At 50.4% G+C, this 20,492-nt stretch overlaps 1 protein-coding gene across 2 annotated transcripts; it reads right to left on the reverse strand.

Annotated features, from left to right (window-relative positions):
• Positions 1-1,895: 1,895 nt before the first annotated feature.
• TMEM130 (transmembrane protein 130) lies at positions 1,896-16,849 on the reverse strand. 2 transcript variants are annotated; one of them, XM_037504526.1, is made up of 8 exons: positions 16,765-16,849; positions 11,381-11,686; positions 9,695-9,854; positions 7,541-7,707; positions 6,704-6,788; positions 5,417-5,619; positions 3,441-3,553; positions 1,896-2,992 (listed from the first exon to the last, which is right to left on the reverse strand). In XM_037504526.1, exons 1-8 carry the CDS (start codon positions 16,847-16,849, stop codon positions 2,840-2,842), a joined length of 1,272 nt encoding a protein of 423 aa, XP_037360423.1. In that variant the 3' UTR covers positions 1,896-2,839. The 2 variants fall into 2 exon arrangements, with proteins under 2 accessions (XP_037360423.1, XP_037360424.1); XM_037504527.1 differs by having other exon boundaries at positions 1,896-3,028.
• Between the last annotated feature and the right edge of the window lie 3,643 nt (positions 16,850-20,492).

Raw genomic sequence — 20,492 nt, forward strand, 5'->3', positions numbered from 1 at the left:
CTTCTTCAGTAATATGGCACTTTTCCAGGGGCTGGAAAAAGAAACAGTGAACACAGCAGACAAAAGCCCTTCCTTCTGGCAGTTTTAGTCTAAGGTGTGAGACAGATAAATTCATCAGTAAAACAAAGAGTGTGTTAGAAGCTGATAATGCTTTCTAAGGGGGCAAAGGGCACGGGAGGCGAGCACTCTGGGGTTGACCCCACCTTGAAGGCAAGTTTGAAAAGGGCAAGGGAGCCCCTATGTCTAGCAAAGAATGACCTGCAGGAGCCAAGCCTTTGGGGGCAGGGAGGGGGTAAGGACAGCAGGTCTCAAGAGGCCTCCAGGGCCACTAGAAGGGCTGAATGGGGAGACCAGGGACTGTGGGTAGAGGAGGACACGGTCCCGGTGTGGTTCTGGGAACGGACTTGGCAGGTGTAGGCAAAGAAGAAACCTTAGGGGTAGGAGGGCTTTGGGAAGGGGTGGGCAGCAGAGATGGGGGGACAAAATTGAATTCCAGATCTGTTTTGAAGTTCCTGTTGGGTGAACACAGAATGTGAGAGACAGCTGCCAAAACGGACGTGGGGAAGGGTGTTTGTTTCCAGGGCTATGAAGACACATATCACAACTGGGTAGCTGGAAACCCCAAAAATCTGTTCTCTCCCTGTTCCAGAAGCCAGAAGTCTGACATCAGAAATCTGACAGTTTGATGGGTCAAACTGTGTCCTGCCAAAATCCATGTATGGGCATCCAAACTCCCAGCACTTCAAAATGTGCCTCTGTAAAGAGAGGACCTTTACACAGGTGACTGAGGCGAGATGAGGCTAGCAGGATGGGTTCCAACCCCAGGTGGCTGGTGTCCTGATGAGAAGAGATGAGGACATGCGAGGAGACCACGTGGGCACTCATGCCACTGATGCTTCAGGAACATTCCCTAGAGGACTGGGCTCATCAAAGTGGGGCTCCCTTGGGCAGTACAGCAGAGGTGGGGGCAGGGTCCTTTCCCACCCAGGTCCAGCTTGGGGCCCATCCCCTAAGTGGGTGGTGGGAGGAGAGCAGAGGCAATGAAGAAAGAGATCCCAAACCCCTTACAGAAGAAATGGAGCTTGGGGAGGGTGTAGGCTTGGAGTTCCCTAACTCAAGGCATGACCCCCTGACCAGCAGCATCTGCAGCATCTGGGATCTTGTTAGAGACTTGTGATCCCAGGCCCCACTCCTCACCTCCTGAATGAAGATCCCCAGCAATTCTCATGTGTGTCAAAGCTCAAGAAATCCTGCTGGAGACCGGGAGCTGTCACACGGGGTGGTGCAGAACCCCTGAGGGCTGGCGCAAACAGGTGGCTGCCTCAGGTATGGGTGGGGCTACAGTAGGTGTGGGTGGGCCTGCATTTCCAACAAGTTCCAGGGGTGCCTCCCTCTCCTTCTGATGAGTCTCCCCTGGGGTCACAGAAGTGACTGCCGTTGAAGTCATGTGGGAAGACCTGACCCACCGTGAGAATCCCTCCCAGCGGCTGATCAGCTGAGCATCGGCCACGCAGCCCAAGGTGCAGCATGAGGACAGCCAGTCCACTGTGGCCGACGAGAGCAAGGTGCCACGCATCCATGGGGTAGAGAACAAGACGCCGTTGCTCCCTGGGCCTGAGATCTGCTCTGGCTGCCTGCGAGGCCCACACGCCCATGTGTGGGAAAGAAAGACTCCACCACGGCACATGCTTGGCTATATTCAGAGCACACGAGCTTTATTTGGCTACAATGATGGCGGTGCGTGAGGATGGGCTGCACAACAGTGGAGATGCTGATTTCCGCACAAAGTCTAAGAGCAAAGATGGCAGCAACAGAGCCCCCCCCATCCCCACACCCCTCCACTCCCTTCCCAGACAGGACAGGGTTGCTCCTGGCATCCCTATATGGTTGGATGGGGCCCCAGTGATGGTCTCTTTCTGCACCCATAACCCCTTCTGCACCTGCCCCCCACTCCCAGGTGCCTGGATCAGAGGGGAAAGGAGCTCCTTCCCCTTTTTACCCCCTCCCCGGGCTTTGTCAAGCCTGCTTCGCTCTCAAGACCACCCTGAGAGCAGCTGAGTGACAACACACAGCCCCTCTGGCTTGACTCATGCTGCCAGGTCTTTTTCTCAAGGAAGTTTAATATATTCTCAATAAAAGATGCTATTTATAAACAGGCACCTGGCAGCAAGTGGGCAGGGGACAGGGTGTCCATAGCAGGGAGCAAGTAGCCACACAGATGACACACAGGGAGGAGCCAGGGCAAGAAACTGTGGGAGCCAAGAGGGGAAGGTCAGGTTTCATTCTGCTTCCAATTCAGAGTATGTCCCAGAAAGTCACTTAGCAACACAGAGGAGCCAAGTAAGAGGCCGGGGACACATGGGTGCTTCTGGGTGCGAGGGTGCATGTTTGTCCTCTCCTAAGAGCCCTTCGTGATGCATCCTTAATCACTTGTGACTTTCCTCCCAGCTTTCTGACCTCGCAGGGCAGCCTAGGGGAGGGAAACTTGGAACCCAGATGGAGGGCAAACTTGAGAACCGGGGAAGAATGGATGAGAGGCAGCCAGGTGTACCTGGAGACCACAGGGGCCATGGGAGTCCTACTTGGGGCCTCTACAAAGGCGAGAGGTGGGCTGGGGCTGACAGAGAAGGGCTCACAGCAGTGGCTGGACAGTACAGATGACCATAGCTAGAAGGTGTGACTGAGGGGGGCTTGGGGTGGCAGCTGGAACTATAGACACAAGGATGGCCAGGGCAAAGGGCCTTCCCCCACTGTGGCCCCCGCCAGCTCGGTGGAAAGACCACCCTGCCTGAAGTGGCAAGTGGACAGTCAGTTAACACTGAGGTGGCGTGGGGGGTGCTCACACGGTGTACATTTTGACAGACTTGTAGAGGGGCGGGAGCAGGCCCTGGTTCTCTCGGACGACCTCCAGGTACTCAGATGGAGACTCCAACGTAAAGGGCCCACAGCACATCTGGCAGCAGCACCTGGGCCCAGAGGACGGCTCCGGGTTCTTGTCAGACATGGGGGAAAAGTCAAAATCAGCCACCTACAGTGAACAAAACCCCACGGGTCAATCACCCGCCTGCCCGCCCAGAGCCCCCATGAGGTGGCCTCAGGCGCTCGGCTGTCGAGCAGCAGAGTGCACAGGAATACCCTCTGGAGCCACACAGTGAGTGCTTCACTGTGCCTTTGCTTTTTCTGCTTTCTGGGCTTCTCTCCCGGTTAATCTCCCCTGGCCAGCTCATGGCGCACATGCCAGGCTACGGGCAAGCACAGGAGGAGGAAGACAGGAAGAAGCCAACTCAACAGTCTGACCTGGCCTACAAATGCATCTTGGACACATGGCCCCAGCCCCAGGGCCTTGCTCTCACATACAGACCCTCTCTGGGTCCTGTGACCTGGCCCCATGGCCTCCCCAGAGCCCCTCTCCTGTCAGACCTGGCGGCACGAGCACCCACCTCCACCATGTCCTTCTGCTGGGCGCTGTTCCGCATGCCCATGTACAGGAGGAAGGCTAGCATCATGGTGATGAGCGTGGCGCAGGGGAAGGCAAAGACAGCTGGCTGGAGGCCTGGGAGGAAGAGAGAGGGATGCTGTGGGCCTGGGTGGCTGGTGTAAGCACTAGTCAAACCCCACCAGAGAGGTTTTGTACATGCAACCACTGGGCAACCCCAATAGGGACACTTGGGGTTTTAGGAAAATAGAGCTGGGGTATGTGAGGGTTTTAATATACGCCCACAGTAACTTTCAAGAGGTACCACTAAATTCCCTGACCACCGGCCTCCTGAGTGTGGCTGGACAGAGTGATTTGTTCTCAATGAACAGCGCATGACAGGAGTTCCTTTCCGCTTCTGAGTCTCTGTTATAGACGACATCACAGCTCCGTCCTTGCTTCTCCTGGGTGATTTGTATTGGGGAAGCCATGCTGAGGACACCCAAGAAGCCCTGTGAATGCTGTCATAGCTCTCCACCCTCACTCACTGGCTGTGTTGTCAGGAAGCCATATGGGGGATCAGGAAGAGCCCAGTGTCAGTTAGGTGGTTCTGGGTTCGAATCCTGACTCTGACCAGGTTGCCAGGTACTAAAGCTACCCCAAGAGGCTGACATGAGGATGTGACAAAGTGAGGCCTGTCACTGTGCCCGGCGCACAGCAGTGATGAGGTGAGGGCTCCCTCTCCCTCTCTGCTCACCCCCTTCCTGACACAGACCCCGTCACACCGCGAGGATGTGTCTCCCAAGAAAAGGCAGCACTGATTACCTCTGGCATCATCTTCTTTGCAGTCAAGAGCATTCCCAGGCACTCTGCTCAGAAGGTGCTGGGAGCCAGGGCCCAGTGTCCCCAGAGATGCCCATCGGTCAGAGAATCTTTCTAACCCACAAGGCCAACCAGGGCACTGTCTGCTCTGGAGCTCAGAGAGCATGGGTTGGGGGAGCTTCTGGGGACAGTGACAGAGGGTCACTTGCAGGGCCATGTGAGGACAAGTGCAGCCAGCAGGGTTTCCCCTTTGTACCATGAAGGGTGGACTGGGCTACACAGCTGAGAGACTCTGCCCTCGGTTCTGGGGTCTGACTTTCTACTCTACACAAGGAAGCACTTCTCTGGGCTCCCAGAAGAGTACCCCCAGGAAATGAAGGGTAGAGTCTAATGTTATCATCAGTTAACCCTGTGGCTGGACCTGATGATGCCTTGGAGAAGGCACAATGTCCTTACGAATGAGAGATCAGAGATTATCCTTCCCAGCAGTCCACACTCCTGGAGAATCACAGCAGCCCTAAAAGGCATACAGTCGGTGTTGGGGATACTGGTTTTAGTGGTGCCAATGGTGCTGTGATGGAGGCCATGACACTGGAGTGGGGACCAGCGTGGTGAAAGAGGGGGTTGCTGGCATTGGGGGTATGGATCACACTGGCAACATGTAGGAGAGACGCCAACAACCATGATGGTGGTGATGAGAAGTGATTTTAGGTGAGGCTGGGGCAGTTCAGCAATGACAGCATTGGTCCGGGTGGTTCAGGCAGGGGTTGGCAGTAATTAAAGAGTTGGCTGCTGGCTGTGGATGGTGCTAGAACTGTCATATGTGTCATGTGGCATTAGGGTTGGTCAAATTCAATGGGGTGGCTGAATTGGCTGTTGTTATACTTAGGGGTGCTGGTGTTGACATGGTGTTGAGAGAACAGCTTGCATCAAGATGAATGCTGGTTTTGGGGTTTTCGAAGGTACTGGTAGAGTTTGGTGGTGGTGGTATGGGCAGTTGGTCAATGGTGGTGGTGGGACAAGAGAGTTACTGGCAGTGTTAGTGTCATTGGGGTTGGTTATGATGGCATGGGGAGAGTTGACTGGTGGCAGCACCTTGTGCGGTGGTTGGCTTGACTGGCTTTTGGTGGTTGGCTTGCTGCATGGTGGCATTGGAGCAGAAAGCCAGGTGTCACTTACTGGAGGGCCACACCTGGATCCTGTGGTACTGGTGTGTCTTGCTGATGGCGTTCTCAGCCCGGATGCTGAAGCAGTAGTCCCCAGGGTCCCTGAAGATGTGGGTCAGATTGTAGGCAGTGTTGGCCACAGACACAGAGTGGCATTCCCCTTCTTCTAGTGGGAGGCACTCGGGCTTGAGCCTCCAGCACACAGTCAGAGGAGGGCTGTAAGCAGAAGAGGGCCATTTTTTCAGACATGTCTCAGCATACAGTGTGAGCACAGACCAAGTCTGAAAAAGAACAGGTAGCTGTGAACTTTAGTCTCCTTTCCAAGGGACACCAGCTGTTCTGGCCTCTACTTTATATCTTCTAGTCTGGGGAACACTACGGTATATATGAGATGCCCCCAGGCCCTAAGAGGGGGGCAGGCCAATGAGGCAGGGACTTGCACAGATACAAGGCCCGAGGCTGAGATTGCTCCAACGGCACACTGTGTGCTGTTGTGGGAGCACAGGGGACAGGTTAATGCATTTTTAATGAGGGAATCAGAGAAGTCTTCCTGGAGAAGGTGGCATTTGCGTGGGCTTTTGATCAGTTTGAAGGGGGTGAGGGATTACAGATTATGCACCTGCCACAACACAGGCTCCAAAGTTGGAAAATGCAGGAACCTTAGTAATGCCAAAAAAGTACTCCCACCTCACACAACCCCTTGCCCATGTAAACCCAAGCCACTCCAACAAACATGGCTGCCAGCCCAAGGGGTTTCTCATCGACCCTCCAAGTACTAAGGTCCTACTTCCAAAGCCTCCTGAAAACTCTAAAACCACCCCCAGCTCATGGCTCTTCATCCTCGCTGATATGTCCCCATGTGTGTCAGAGTCTTCCTTCTCACAAGAGTCTTTGGAGGGCTGGGTCCTGACCGCTGACCTCTGTAGCTTCATCCACTCTTGTGGGAGAACCAACCCAGCATCTCCATGTCTCGTCGCTGATATAAACTTAGCCTAATGCCATTCCCGTCAGGAGTCAGGCCTGGCCTAACCAAGACAGTTTGCTTTCCAGAGAGCTAGAAGTAGGTTGAAATCACATACAGAGGCCTCTTCAGAGGAGTGGTCCCTCACCAGCCTTTGACGCCAACAGCCCCCAAGACCAGCGTGCCTTCCCACTGACCCCCAGGAGAGCTGCGCCTAGGGCTGCCGCATGGCAGGTTGTTCCACCAGAGCCCAGACCTGGGGTCTATCAGGGGATGTAGCAGGCTCAGTGGTCTGTGGGAGAGTGTGGGCAGGGCCACAGTGCACTGAGCTTCACTCACCTCCCCAGGAAGTTCAAGGTCACTGTCATCTTTTGGAAGGTCTGTATTAAGGTGGGCCCCAAGACTTGGATGCCTTGAAGGGTTTCTGGAAGGCAGAGAGGACCCTATTAAACCTGGTGACTGAGGACAGCTAACCCAGGGCTCCAGGGCCCGGGCTGTGCAATGACTATACTGCTCCCCCACCAAAGATGGGGAGCAGGTCTGTCGGGAGCACGCTGGAGTCCTCCCAGGCAGCAGCAGGTGCTGGGCAGGTTGAAGCCAACTCAAAGGAGGAAGCCAGAGGCAGCAGGCAGGGCTCAAATTCCAGGACCCAGGGCTCAGGAGAGCCACCCCTCCCCCATCATCTCTGCACATGTGGAAAGCACCAACCTATTAGCCTGAGTCACAGCATAACCTGAAGTCTGCAGCGGCCCAAGCACCACCTCTGCCAAAGTCAAAGAGTGGGGCTGGTCATTCCCACCTGCATAGTGTGTGCAGGACACCCCAGCTTAGAACAGTCCTTGCCCTATCAGGGCCGATGGGAAGCAAGACAGAGCAAAGCAGAGAAACCAGCTACAGCAGAGCGCCTGGTCACAGACCAGCTCTGGCATTGGCAGGCCTGGTTTCAAACCCCAGTGACTGCCCCTTGGTGATCTCGGAAGTAGGTGTAATGACAGACTGTTCAGGGAGCTGCTATGGGGCACAACAAGAGAGATGTGTGCACATCTGAGCACAGATCAGCACCCCAGTGGAGTTACTCTGACCTGTGCATGCACTAGTCCTGGAAGCAGCAGTGTCTGGGACTACCCGAGGGGCCAGAAGTTGAACTGACAGTAGCAACCCCAACCAGAGACCTACCCTGCAGCTTCATGGTGGTGGAGAAGTCGCCTGTCTTCTGAAGAATGCCCGTGCCCCCGTCTGGCTTGGCCTGCTCCCACTCCGCCACCACTTTCAGCTTCACAGTGAAGGTTCCAGTGATGGAATAGTTATAATAAACCACAGGGTCTGTAGTCACCATCTGGGTGCTGTAAGGGGACAGGGAGGAGAGAGGACAAGGACAGAAGTGACTCATGCTATGCAGTGACATATCCTGCCACCAATGCCTAAAAGCAAACCTGTCCTCAAAGTAGCACCCCCCAGAGCCAGGCAGGGCTCAAGATCAGCTGTTGAGAGCAAACATGACTGCAGTCTTTGTGAGTTACAGGTGCAACACCTCCGGAGAACAGAGACAGGGTCCCTCACCTCCCAGGAAAGTGTTCTACTCCCTCCCCCCAGCTCCCCCAGCTAGGAACCTGGGCAAGGCAGGATGCTGGAGGTAGACACAGCCCAGGGATGGGGAGAGGGGTGAACACCGCAGTTAAGATGCATCTGGTTTTGAATCTCCATGCCAGATTGCCTATCTACATAACCTTGAATCTTATTTTCTCATCCATAAAATGGAGAGGATCATACAGGTTATGACACAACATATAAAGTGCATAGCATCATGCTCTTTCTTTGCAATAAATCAGCTAAATTTCCTCAAAAGGAAGTCTTCTATAGAAATTTTGTATTGATGTTTTTTATATGAAATTTACCAAATCTTTACCTATCCTACATCTTTCAAATGTTTTTATTCCCAGTTTAACCTTTGTCTTTGATATGATTTACTTTCATAGTCAAATTTCAAATTTGATGATGCCAAATTCATCTTTTTTTTCCTTTACAGTTTCTGCATTTTATTTTTATTATTAGACACGGCTTCCCCTTTGCAAAATTTTCCAACTGCAGGTAACCATCTACAATTTCAATATAGTCCTGGTTCATTATGTTTATATTTTTTAATCTGGAATTCCTTTTGTTAGGAATCAGATTACTTTTCTCTCTGGTAGTTAACCAACTACCTTAGTATCATTTACCAAATAATCTATCTTCACTTGTTGGCTAGAAATACTACTGTTATCAGGTACAAAATATGTATATAGGCTTCAGTGTGTATCGGCATCCTCTATTCTATTCGTTGAATTATCTTCTGTTGCTGCAAGTTACTTGTAGCTTTTAAAGTACAAGCCACCGATGGCTTTCCTGACATCTGTTTTGGAGAAGCAACAGGGCATGGTGGTTGGAGCCCTGGCCTAGGAGCCAGCAGCCCTATCTTTGAATGTCAATTCTATGCATCCCCTGAGTCACATATTACTGGTCCCATTTCTCAGAGGAGCATGACAATACCCAAGTTGCTGACGTCTATTGCCTCCATTTGATCGTGACATTTGCATGAGGTTGTGTGTGTGTGCGTGTGTGTGTGCGTGTGTGTGTACGTGCGCGCACCCTCCCTGGAGGAAGTGCTCCCCACTGCTAGGAGCTTAGCAGGGTGCTGCAAGAGGGACAAGCATGTCTCCCAAAGCAAAGGGGCTGGCCCAACATGCTTCTCTCAATTCCTTCCCACTCCATCCCATATTTTCTACATTCCAAATTTTGGATTCCTTTCAACCAGAAGTTTCTTAGGCTTCCAGAGAAACACCTGAACCTCGAGCTCACAAACCAGTTTCTCAAGCTCATGAAAGGCTCAGTAATCTTTCCCGTGTACCCTCCTTGCCCAGATGGGCTCCTAGGGTCAGCCATGAGAGCAATGAGAGCAGCAGTCAAGAGGATGGGGGGAACCCAAGTGGAGAGAGGGGGCTCCACTGAGCACTACTGTTGCATAACCTTGGGGTGTCTGTGGGCTGTCTGGGCTCTGTGCAAACCCCCTTCCCAAGGTGAAAGGAGGCCAGGACACTTGCGCTCTACCTGCCACCTACCATCAGGTGGCTGAGTGCCTCCAGAGTCAGATGGAGAACAATCCCACCTACCTCCATCTCCTCTGCTGTATGTCCCCATGCACCCAAAGTCTGGCACACAGCAGGCATTCAACAACAGTTTAGAGCAAGCAAGAGAGCCAGTGAAGGTGGGAAAGCACTGAGCAGTGTGCGTGAATGATGGAGCCATCAGCCACAACCAAGGCTTTAAGGCGCAAAGGGAATAAGAAGAACATACCCATCCCCGAAGTCCCAGCTGTAGAGAAACGAAGCAGTCTTGAAAAAGTTGCTCGGGTCGTGGAGGAGGAAGGAGACCTTAAGAACTGTTTTGGTGAGGTAGGAGCTGGGCCAGGGCAGGGAGGTGTTCTGGGTGACCACAAGTTTCCCTACCAGGAACTCTGGGAGAGAGAGAGAGAGACCAAGGGAGGTGAGTCCTCCAAGGGGCAGAGTCCAGGAGTGGCCTTGTGTGCCAGCTGGCAGAGCAGCCACTTTCCACCTGACCTGGTTGGCAGAGCTGGGTGGGGGCCCAAGGCACCTCAGGTCACTGAACATGCAGGTGCAGTCTCCCAAAGTGTCACCCACTTCATGGACACTGGTAAAGATTCATCATGGCGTCACTCCTGCCCGCCTCTTACTAGGACACTGAACTTTCTGACCAAAAGATTCCTAGGACCAGCAGGAAATGCACAGCTTTGAAAGTAACTCTTGGGAAATATACCAAAGTATTAGGCGAGTATTAGCAGTTCTGATACATCTCATCAATATGACAGGCTGGGTAAGGACCACCATCCTGTGGTCCTTATAAATTTATTTTTTTTAAATATTTACTTTATTTATTTATGCATACAAGAACTGGGTTGTAGGCCAGAGGTGCAGGGGCTGAGATGATTCACCAGAGACAGAGTAGGAAGCAGAACAGGCAGATGTACTGAAATATACTGCTGAGGGGAGCAGCGGGCAAGATAGGAGAGGTCTGCTGTGCCAGGTGGGTTAATTCCCTTGCCGGGGATCAAACTCATGCTGCAGTGGCTGTCTATAGCTTGACAGTGCTGAGACTTAACCCTTTGTGTCACCAGGGAGGCCCCTCCTCTAAAATTTAAATGCAGATTTTTTTTTTTTCCACAACAAAAGCAGAAAGTTAAGCATGTTCAGCAAAGCTCATTTGGAAAATGTTGAAAAGGAGAATGACAAGAAAAGAAATTTCCCATCCTTCAGACACATTCACTGTTGACGTTTTGTAGAATTGCACACTAGTTTGTGGGTGTTGATGTATAAGTATATTAAACACAATTGATAGAATTGATGATAGAATTTTGTGTTTTACTTTTTGAAATTTTACAGGGATGAGTAGTCCCCCAAGACTAACAAATCCCTTATAAAGGTCATTATTATTCATTACATAAACTATATCAAAATATGCAGCCAGTCCTTTTATAGTTGCGTACTTAGCTTTTTCAAATTTTCTTCTGTTATTATAAACACCACTGCAATGAACATCCCTGTGCAGATAATATTACCCAAATGGATGTTTATTTCCTCAAGATAAACTCAGAATTATTGTGCAAACTTCAAGAGAGCAAGAAATTCTTGGAAAAGGTGAGAGGGAGAGGAAGAGAAAAAGGGTGGGTGGGGGGACAGAGAACTAATAGACCAAATACTACACTAATTTATAACCACTGACACATGTATCGTCTGTTCTCCAAGGACCATATTTATAGCCCCAGTAGCAATAATATGCTTAGAATGCGCATTTCAGCACAAGCCTGCCAGATGTGGGTATTATGGCTTTTCTGATCCATTGTTAACTTGACACCAGAAAAGGAACCATGTGTCTAATTTGCATTTATGTGATTACTAGCCAGGCTAGAAGTTTTTCTCTGCACCATGAGTCTGAAGCAAAGGACCAAAAGAGAAAGATCCTCACCTGTAAAGGGGAGGACAAGAAAGCTCCTGGCCACAGGCCGGCACATCCAGCAGTTAGCAGCAGTGACCCAGACGGACACTGGAAAGTCCCCGGGCACATTCCCCACAGCACGGATGGTCGAGCTGAGAGCCTCGTCAGTCTTCCCAGTGAGCAGCAGTGGCGTGTGAATCCAATGGAAGTGGTAGAAGTGGGTGTCTGAGGGCAGGACCACGCTGCCGTTGTCGTTGGCCACCAGGCTGGCTGTTATGGAAACCTCTGTCCCCGTGGTGGCAGGGCCATCAGTGGTGAGGTGGAGTTCATACAGGCCTAGGGGCCCAGAAACAAAGGCTGTATTTTATCAGGGGGCGTGGCAAGGAGCCACCTCACAGGCTGGCTGGCTCCTATTTCTCTCTTTTACAGTTATTGTGATCATAGAACAGACTCAGGAGGGAGCCCAGGTATACACATCTGTACTGTGGCTGGCCACTTTAACTCCTATATTTCCCCCACACACATGCCTCAGGGCCTTTGCACATGTGGTCAGTTCCCACTGCCCTTTCTACCTACCTGTCCATGCATGTAACCTCTTTCAGGAAGCCTTCCTGGAACTCCTCTCCCAGCAGCCGGAACATACAGTTGTCACATCTCTACATTGGGATCAAGATTTCCCAGGCTCTTTCACTGCACTGCAAGCTCTTTTGCTAGCAGAGTGCTTGACACCAGAAAAGGAACCATGTGTCTAACTTGCATTTAAATGATTTCTAGCCAAGCTAGAAGTTTTTCTCTGCACCATGAGTCTGAAGCAAAGGAGCAAAAGGTGTTCAACACAGCAACTGCTGAGTGGCACTCAGAGAGAAGGATGTGCAGAGGTACCAGCCCACCTGGGGCTGCCCATGTAACCACTCCCCTGGTGGTACTGATGGCGCATCTTCCTTGGACCCCACCCCACAGATGCTGAGGAGACCAAGAAATGCAGGACATGCCTCCTGCCTCAGGGAGTTCAGGAGAGACCTGCTGGACTCAGCAATACTGGGAGCCAAGCAGGTATGTCCTCAGTGTGCAACACTGCTGACCCCACTGGGGACTCGGGCCCCAACCCTTCCTGCCACCCTGTCACATATTCCCATTCTGAATCCGTTTCCTTGGGGCCATATTTGGGATATGCTCCATCTAGTATTGGAAAAGGTACTTTTCTAGACACTTTGGCAGAAGCTTCCCCAAGATACATAAAATATGTAACGTGTATTTTGCATTGAAGAACCTGAGATTCCTAAGTCCCCTTTGGAAAATATTGCTGGCTGAACCCTGAGCAAATCTGCAAGACAGGGTTGAGCTCTGTCCTCCCTCCCTATGGCTGGGAGGCAGCATTTGGCCAGTGTGAGGAAAGAGGTGCTAGCTGGGAAGCCATCTTCTCCCTTCTCCCACTCCCTCCTGCCCACCCCCCACCCCCCCAGGCCAGGAGCTCTGGCCTGAGGCAAGCCAGCAGGTGGCTGCATGCTAATGGCCACCCCTGCATCTGCAGTGAGAAAGACAGGGGCCCATGTCTGCAAGAAGGTCTGTTGCCAGGGGAATGGAATCAGGAGGGCAGCAGGGCTGGGCTGGGAGGAGGGATAAAGTGGGTGTGGGGAGAGAGTCTGCTTGCACCAGATTTGTGCAGACACTGACCCAGCCCTAGGGAGAATACAGGGTCCACACACAAGGAGGTGCCCAGGGCACTTTTTCTCAATTTTTTTTTTTTTTTTTTTGATAGCAGATTTGCAATCCCATGGTGATATTGCCCCTCCTACTCAGGTTTCTCCAAGTGCCCAGGGTATCAGGTTTGAAATGGACCATGAAGTAAACAAACCAAGGTTCTAGTGCCCCTCCCCTCCAAATCCATCTTTATAGGTTTGGGAGATCAGGTGACATGGCCTTGGAGAATAAGAGCAAGCCAAGGCTTAGGGGTTCCACAGGCGACCAGAGCTGAAAGGGCCAAAGCAAAGAATGAAGTGGCAACTGTCACAAAACTTGACCCATGAAAGGAACCTCCCCCTGACCATGGTAGGAACCCCCACTTAGCAGGCCTCCAGCACTTCTGCTTGGGGTGAAAGGGAGCTGTTAAGAAAAAGAAATCTTTCCCGGTTAAAGAGTCATAGACTTGGAAATGTAAAGTAAATAATAAGTTTGCTTCCTTAATAAGCATATCTAAACAAGGTCTGGCAGCGTATGAAAGAAACTCTTTGTCTCAAGAAAACTATAAAACACTGTTAAAAGAAATAGAAGAAGACACAAAGAAATGGAAAGACATCCCCTGCTCATGGATTGGAAGAATAAACATTATTAAAATGGCCATCCTACCAAAAGCGATATACAGATTCAATGCTATTCCAATCAAAATCTCAATGGCATTCTTCAAAGAAATAGAACAATTATTGATGAAATTCATATGGAATCACCAAAAACCCCGAATAGCCAAAGCTCTACTGAAAAAAAAAGAAGGAAATGGAGGCATCAAACTCCCAGACTTCAAACTATACTACAAAGCCATAATCATCAAAACTGCATGGTATTGGAACAAGAACAGACATACAGACCAATGGAATCGAATAGAAAATCCAGAAATAAACCCACAGATTTATGGTCAACTAATCTTTGACAAAGGAGCAAAGACTATGCATTGGAGCAAAGAAAGTTTGTTCAATAAATGGTGCTGGGAAAACTGGGTCGCTACATGCAAAAGAATGAAGCTTGACCACTACCTCACACCATACACAAAAATCAACTCAAAATGGATTAAAGAACTAGACATAAGACCTGAAACCATAAAATACATAGAAGGAAATATAGGCGAAACACTACGGGATTTGCACATCAAAGACATCTTTACAGACACATCACCCAAAGCAGTGATAGTGAAGACAAAGATAAACAGCTGGGACTACATCAAATTAAAGAGCTTCTGCACAGCAAAAGAGACAATAACAAAAACAAAGAGAAACCCCACCAACTGGGAGAACATTTTTGCACCCAACACTAATGATAAAGGACTGATCACAAAAATCTGCAAAGAGCTGATGAGACTCAGCAACAACAAAGAAAATAATCCAGTCAAAAAATGGGCAGAAGAGCTAAAAAGAAACTTCTCTGAAGAGGAAATGCAAATGGCCAACAGACATATGAAAAAATGTTCAACATCACTTGCAATCAGGGAAATGCAAATCAAAACTACCATGAGATACCATCTCACACCAGTGAGAATGGCACATATTAAAAAAACTAGCAACAACAAATGTTGGCGAGGATGTGGAGAAAAAGGAACTCTTCTGCACTGTTGGTGGGAGTGCAAACTGGTCCAACCACTATGGAGAGCTGTGTGGAGATTTCTGGACCTACTAAACATAGAGCTTCCATATGATCCAGCAATTCCACTCCTAGGTATTTACCCAAAGGACACAGAAACATCAATTCCAAAGAGCACCTGCACCCCTATGTTTATAGCAGCACTGTTTACAATAGCTAAGCTTTGGAAACAACCCAAATGCCCAAAAGTAGATGACTGGATCAAGAAGATGTGGTACATATATACCATGGAATATTACTCAGCATTCAAAAAAGATAAACACATGCAATTTGCAGCAACATGGATGGCGCTGGAAGGGATCATGCTCAGCGAAATAAGCCAAAAAGAAAAAGAAAAATACCGGATGGTCTCACTCATAGCAGGAATCTAGAAAACTTAAATAAGGGACCAGGAAAATGAATATAAGAAAGTGAAAATCAAAATCAACAAAAAACTATGAACCAGAGACACTTTTTGGGGGTGGGGGGCGGGAGGGGAAGGATTGGGGTCAGAATGGGGCGTTTGCAATTGTATGGGGGAATATAAAAATAAAATTTAAGATTAAAAAAAAAAAAAAAAAAAAGAAACTCTTTGTCTCTAGACCAGTGCTCAAACCTTATAGGTCTACCCAGGTCTGAGACCTCATGCATCAGTAATAAAGCTTTCCTGACCTCACCGTTCCTGAAGTACCGCTTGTTCTTCCCCTGCCTGGGTAAAGGCTAGAATTTATTTCTGCAACAGGGGCATGCACATTTTCCATGACAACAGAGCAGGCAGGGCCATGGACATTCTAGAAAATGGCTACATCAGCCTTTTCACACTGCACACTTTGCCCAAAACACTTCCCAAGGGTACCGCTGACGTCTGGAATAAAGCCACCTGGTGTTAATTAATGTTCCAGCGTGTAGACTTTTCACTTCAACCCCTAGTGCAGGGGGCAGTGAGGACCCACCCAGACCTCAGGAAGTAGGTAAGGAAAAAAACACCTTCCCCAACCTACCTTCCAGCTAGTTTGCCCATATCATAGGTACAAGAGGCCAAACTGGGAACTACACGACTTCCCAAAAATTAATTCATTTTGGGGGGATAATTTAGGCCACTTAATGAACAAGAGATCCTGTTTTTATATTAATTTCCAGGGGGAAACATGTGACCCTGATCAAACACAATTCCCATAAAATTCTCCTTATTGATCCCTAAGGGGCAGATCTTCATTTCACCCAGCGCCTTTTATATCACAAATTCGCGATCCCTCTCTCTCTACCGTTCTTCCCCGGGAGTGAGGAGATGGTAATGAAAATTGGTGGATGTTTAAGCCCTCCTTCCTATTACTGTCCAACTGTCCCCCAGCAAATCTCTAATCTGGGTCCTGGTGATGTCGCCAAAATGAACTAGCTCGATGGCGGTGGCCTTGGCGCTGGGAAGGCGGGGAGCGCCAGAGGGTGGAGAAACGCAGGACCTGGCGGGCACAAGGCGAGAAACCTTGTGCCCAGGGTCCATTTTGGAAATCACTCCCCGAGAGGAAATGGCAGGCTGGGCTGTAAATCCGCATCTTCCCCTAAGCCCACGCAAGAGGAGGGTGGGGGAAACTCTCCAAATAAGGTGCTATTTTAAGACGAAAACGCTGCTTCGCGGGGAACCTCACCGTGACCCCTGGGGGGACCGTGGCGAGATGCCCGACACCACCGCTCCTCACCTTCCCCCCTCCCGCCCCGCCCGCGCACGGCCCTGGTCTCCCCGGAGCTCCCCCACACCCCCGGGGTCCCCAGGCGGCGGGATGGATGCCCTGGTCGCCGCGCGCGGCTCCAAGGGGAGGGCGGGTCTGGCGATAGAAACAGGAGCCCCGGAGGAGGGGGGACACCCCTCTAGCGGCAAGGCGACTTCCAGGAGAGGGGTGACGGGAGCGGGGACAGGGCTTCGCAGGGCTCCGCGTGCCCCGATTCCCCTCCGCGGCGCGCCGCTGAGGTCTGGGGGCGGAAGGAGGGGTGCGCCCGGGCGCGCGGCGTCCCCCCGGGAGCTGGGCCCCACCTGCCCCGGAGCGCTGCGGCAGGGGGAGGGCGGCGGGTCGGCCCGCGCGGCGCCTTACCTGCGGCCACCCTCGCCGGGGCTAAGGGCAGGAGGCAGGCGAGCCAGAGGATGCCGCCGAGGCGCGGCCACACCGCCCCGGCCATCGCGGCGCCGGACACTGCAGGAGCCGGGGGCCGACCACAGCTCGGCTCGGGGGCTGCGCTCCTCCGGCGCGCGGCTCGGGCTGTCAGGGACGGTGCGGGCGCGGCGCTGCTCGTCCTCGCTGGGGACGCGGGGTCGCGCGCCGCCGCTGCCCACAGCCCGCCGCGCCGACCCCGGCCCACGTCAGCCGCGCCGCACCCCCTCCCCGCGCGGCCCCCGCCGCCCGCGCGCCGCGCCCTCCTCCAGCGCCCCCTCCCCGAGGCGCCGCCGCACGCCCCGGCCCCCCACGATCCTCTTTCCCCGGTCCTCTTCCCTTCTGCGCCCCCTCCAGGTGCCGTGCCCTCCCCTCCCCTCATCCACCTCCTGTTCTCCCGCCTCCGGCTCGGATCAGCGCTCCCCCAGCCTGCGCCCCTCGCCGCGCGCCAGCCCGCCGGCCCTGACTCAGCACACCCAGAAGCCTGCCTGCCGCGGCCAGAACGCGCGCAGGCCCCTTCGGGTTGTGCTCCAGGTGCCTTCTCGGGTCTTGACGCAAATGGTTGGAGGACACCGTTATTTGTTCAAGAGTCGTTGTGTGCCGGATGCTGCGGGGCTTGAGCACATGGACCCTGCACTAGGACTGACATGGTTCCTCAGCTTACCGGGCCCAAGGCTACATCGCTGTCAGGATGGCCTTGCGAGTCAGACTACCACACTGAGTGACCAGGCCACTCCGTGCACACAACTTGGCCTACACGGGTGCTTCCATCTGCCATAACAGAACAGAGCGCACCTTCCTTCTAGGTGACCAGGCCTGGCTGGCCTTAAAGATGGAAACAGCAGCCTGGGTCCTGGTCCCAGGTCCACCTCTGCTCTACTCTGTAGCTTGGCCAAGGGATTCCCTCCCAGAGGAAGAATGTTAGATGGCCCCTCTGGCATGGTGGACAGACCACCACGATTGCATGTTTTGTTGCCTGGAAGGGAAGTGGAAGCATCTAAAGGATATGGCCCTGTCTCCAGGCCCATTATGGGATCCCCTGAGGATGGGCCCCACTGAACCCACTGTCTTCTCACCCTAATGAAGGGAGAACAGATTTGAGCACCCTTAGAAGTCAAAAGTGCTAGACAGATGTCACCCCCAGTGGCATTAGTCACTAGGGACAGTAGGAGGTTGAGAATTTTATGACCTTGGGAAAGTCACTTTCGATTTTCTTTACAATGGAAACACTAATAGTACCTTCCCCATGAGACTGATGTAAGTATAAAATGAGTCAGCACAGAGAACTCTGTTTTGGTCATAGGAAGCACTTGATCAGTGTTGAGTGTTATCATTGGAATTGCTTAAGGACTTGGGAGAATTTTGCTTGTCCATCAGGAATTTGGAAGTGTTTGAGAAAATAGTATGTTAAGGTTATAAATTGAGATTCAAATAGTTAACTCTTTTTTTTTTAAATAAATTTTATTTTTATATTCCCCATACAATTGCAACCCCCCCATTTTGACCCCAATCCCTCCCCTCCCGCCCCCCCCCCAAAAGTGTCTCTGGTTCATAGTTTTTTGTTGATTTTGATTTTCACTTTCTTATAGTTATTCATTTTCCTGGTCCCTTATTTAAGTTTTCTAGATTCCTGCTATGAGTGAGACCATCCGGTATTTTTCTTTTTCTTTCTGGCTTATTTCGCTGAGCATGATCCCTTCCAGCGCCATCCATGTTGCTGCAAATTGCATGTGTTTATCTTTTTTGAATGCTGAGTAATATTCCATGGTGTATATGTACCACATCTTCTTGATCCAGTCATCTATTTTTGGGCATTTGGGTTGTTTCCAAAGCTTAGCTATTGTAAACAGTGCTGCTATAAACATAGGGGTGCAGGTGCTCTTTGGAATTGATGTTTCTGTGTCCTTTGGGTAAATACCTAGGAGTGGAATTGCTGGATCATATGGAAGCTCTATGTTTAGTAGGTCCAGAAATCTCCACAGCTCTCCATAGTGGGTGGACCAGTTTGCACTCCCACCAACAGTGCAGAAGAGTTCCTTTTTCTCCACATCCTCGCCAACATTTGTTGTTGCTAGTTTTTTTAATATGTGCCATTCTCACTGGTGTAAGATGGTATCTCATGGTAGTTTTGATTTGCATTTCCCTGATGACAAGTGATGTTGAACATTTTTTCATATGCCTGTTGGCCATCAAATAGTTAACTCTTTAACCTTATCCTAAGCAGATTTTAAAATGTACTAAATACAGACAGAGAAGAATAAGATTTAGTTTTTTTAATGTGTAACTTTATTACATTGACTAATTTTATAATAGTTACAGCTAGTCTATCTGTCACAGAAGCCACCTTCAAGGCCACCCTGAAGGTTACGTTGATGTAATCTGTTTTGCCTAACTCCTTCTGTTGGCCAGGGTTCCCCACAGGCGTCAGCTCCCCCAGGATCCTATCTTCCTCTGGGCTCTCACAGCATATGCCCAGGTTCTACTCCCGAAGAGGCTGAAGGAGGTCTCCTGATGAAGAAGGGGCCTCAGCATTATGGTCCTACCCAGAGCAGAAAATTCTCTCAGAAAGTCAGCTCTTCTAAGTTAGTGTTACTGACTAGAAACATAGTGTGAGCTGTGTGCATAATTTAAAAAATTCTAGTAGTCACATTTTAAAAAGAAACAAGTGTTAATTGTAATGATGTATTTACTTAACCCAACATATTAAAAATATAATTTCAACATAATACCTCCACACTAAGTCTTCAACACCAGTCATGTTTCACACGGAGTTAATGACTATTGACTTGGAAAGCACACTTAAAATTGTCTGCATACAAATGTATCTTGCCAATCCAATTATTTACCATTTTCACAAATTCTCACAATCTTGCCCATTCCTCTTCCTCTATCCCCGCATCCTTGCCTATGCCTACGTCATGTGTTTGCATGCTTGCTGCTAAGCATAGAGCTTGGTGCAAAGTAAACTTTTGATGAAAGGTTGAAAGAATAAGAATCCCCTTTTTGATAAGTCACTCAAGGCCTTGAATAAGGCTCAGTAAAAGCTCTTTTAGACAAGGAGAGTAGGCCCCCTATGATGGCAGTAGTGCCCTTAAAAGAAGAGGAAAAGAACAGAGTTAACCCTCTCTCTAACATGGAATGATACAGCAAGAAGGCAGCCATGTGTGAACCAGCAAGAGGGTCTTCACCTCTTCACCTGAGTGTGCTGGCTCCCTGATTTCAGACTTCCCAGCCTCCAGACTTGTAGAAACAAATTTCTGTTTAAGCCACACAGGCAATGGCATTTTGTTCTAGCAGCCAGAGCTGACTGATACCGTGTAATGATAAGTTTGCACTTGATGCTAATTCTTGTTACAGAAAATTTCTCTAATGCAGATTAGTTGATACATTGATCCTGGCAAGGTAGTATAATTAGGTCTGCCTTTGGTGACAGAAGGGAAGCAGCCCTAGAGTCAAAATTGCTACCACAAGTTCTCATTATCCTGCACTGGAAATGTAACTTTGATGTGGGGGGCCACTGAGTCAATAACAATCACCCCAGATCAGCTATGGAAGACTGAAGGAGGATTATTAATTCATCACGGGTTATTAATTTGTCACAAGGGCAGGTTATTAGCTAGAATGAAACCCTTACAGCCAGTCCAACAGGTGAGGCTAAGGGAAGCAGGGAC

This window comes from Talpa occidentalis, unplaced genomic scaffold (assembly GCF_014898055.3).
Source record: "Talpa occidentalis isolate TD23 unplaced genomic scaffold, MPIMG_talOcc4v2.1 talOcc4.12, whole genome shotgun sequence".
Taxonomy (NCBI): Eukaryota; Metazoa; Chordata; class Mammalia; order Eulipotyphla; family Talpidae; genus Talpa; species Talpa occidentalis.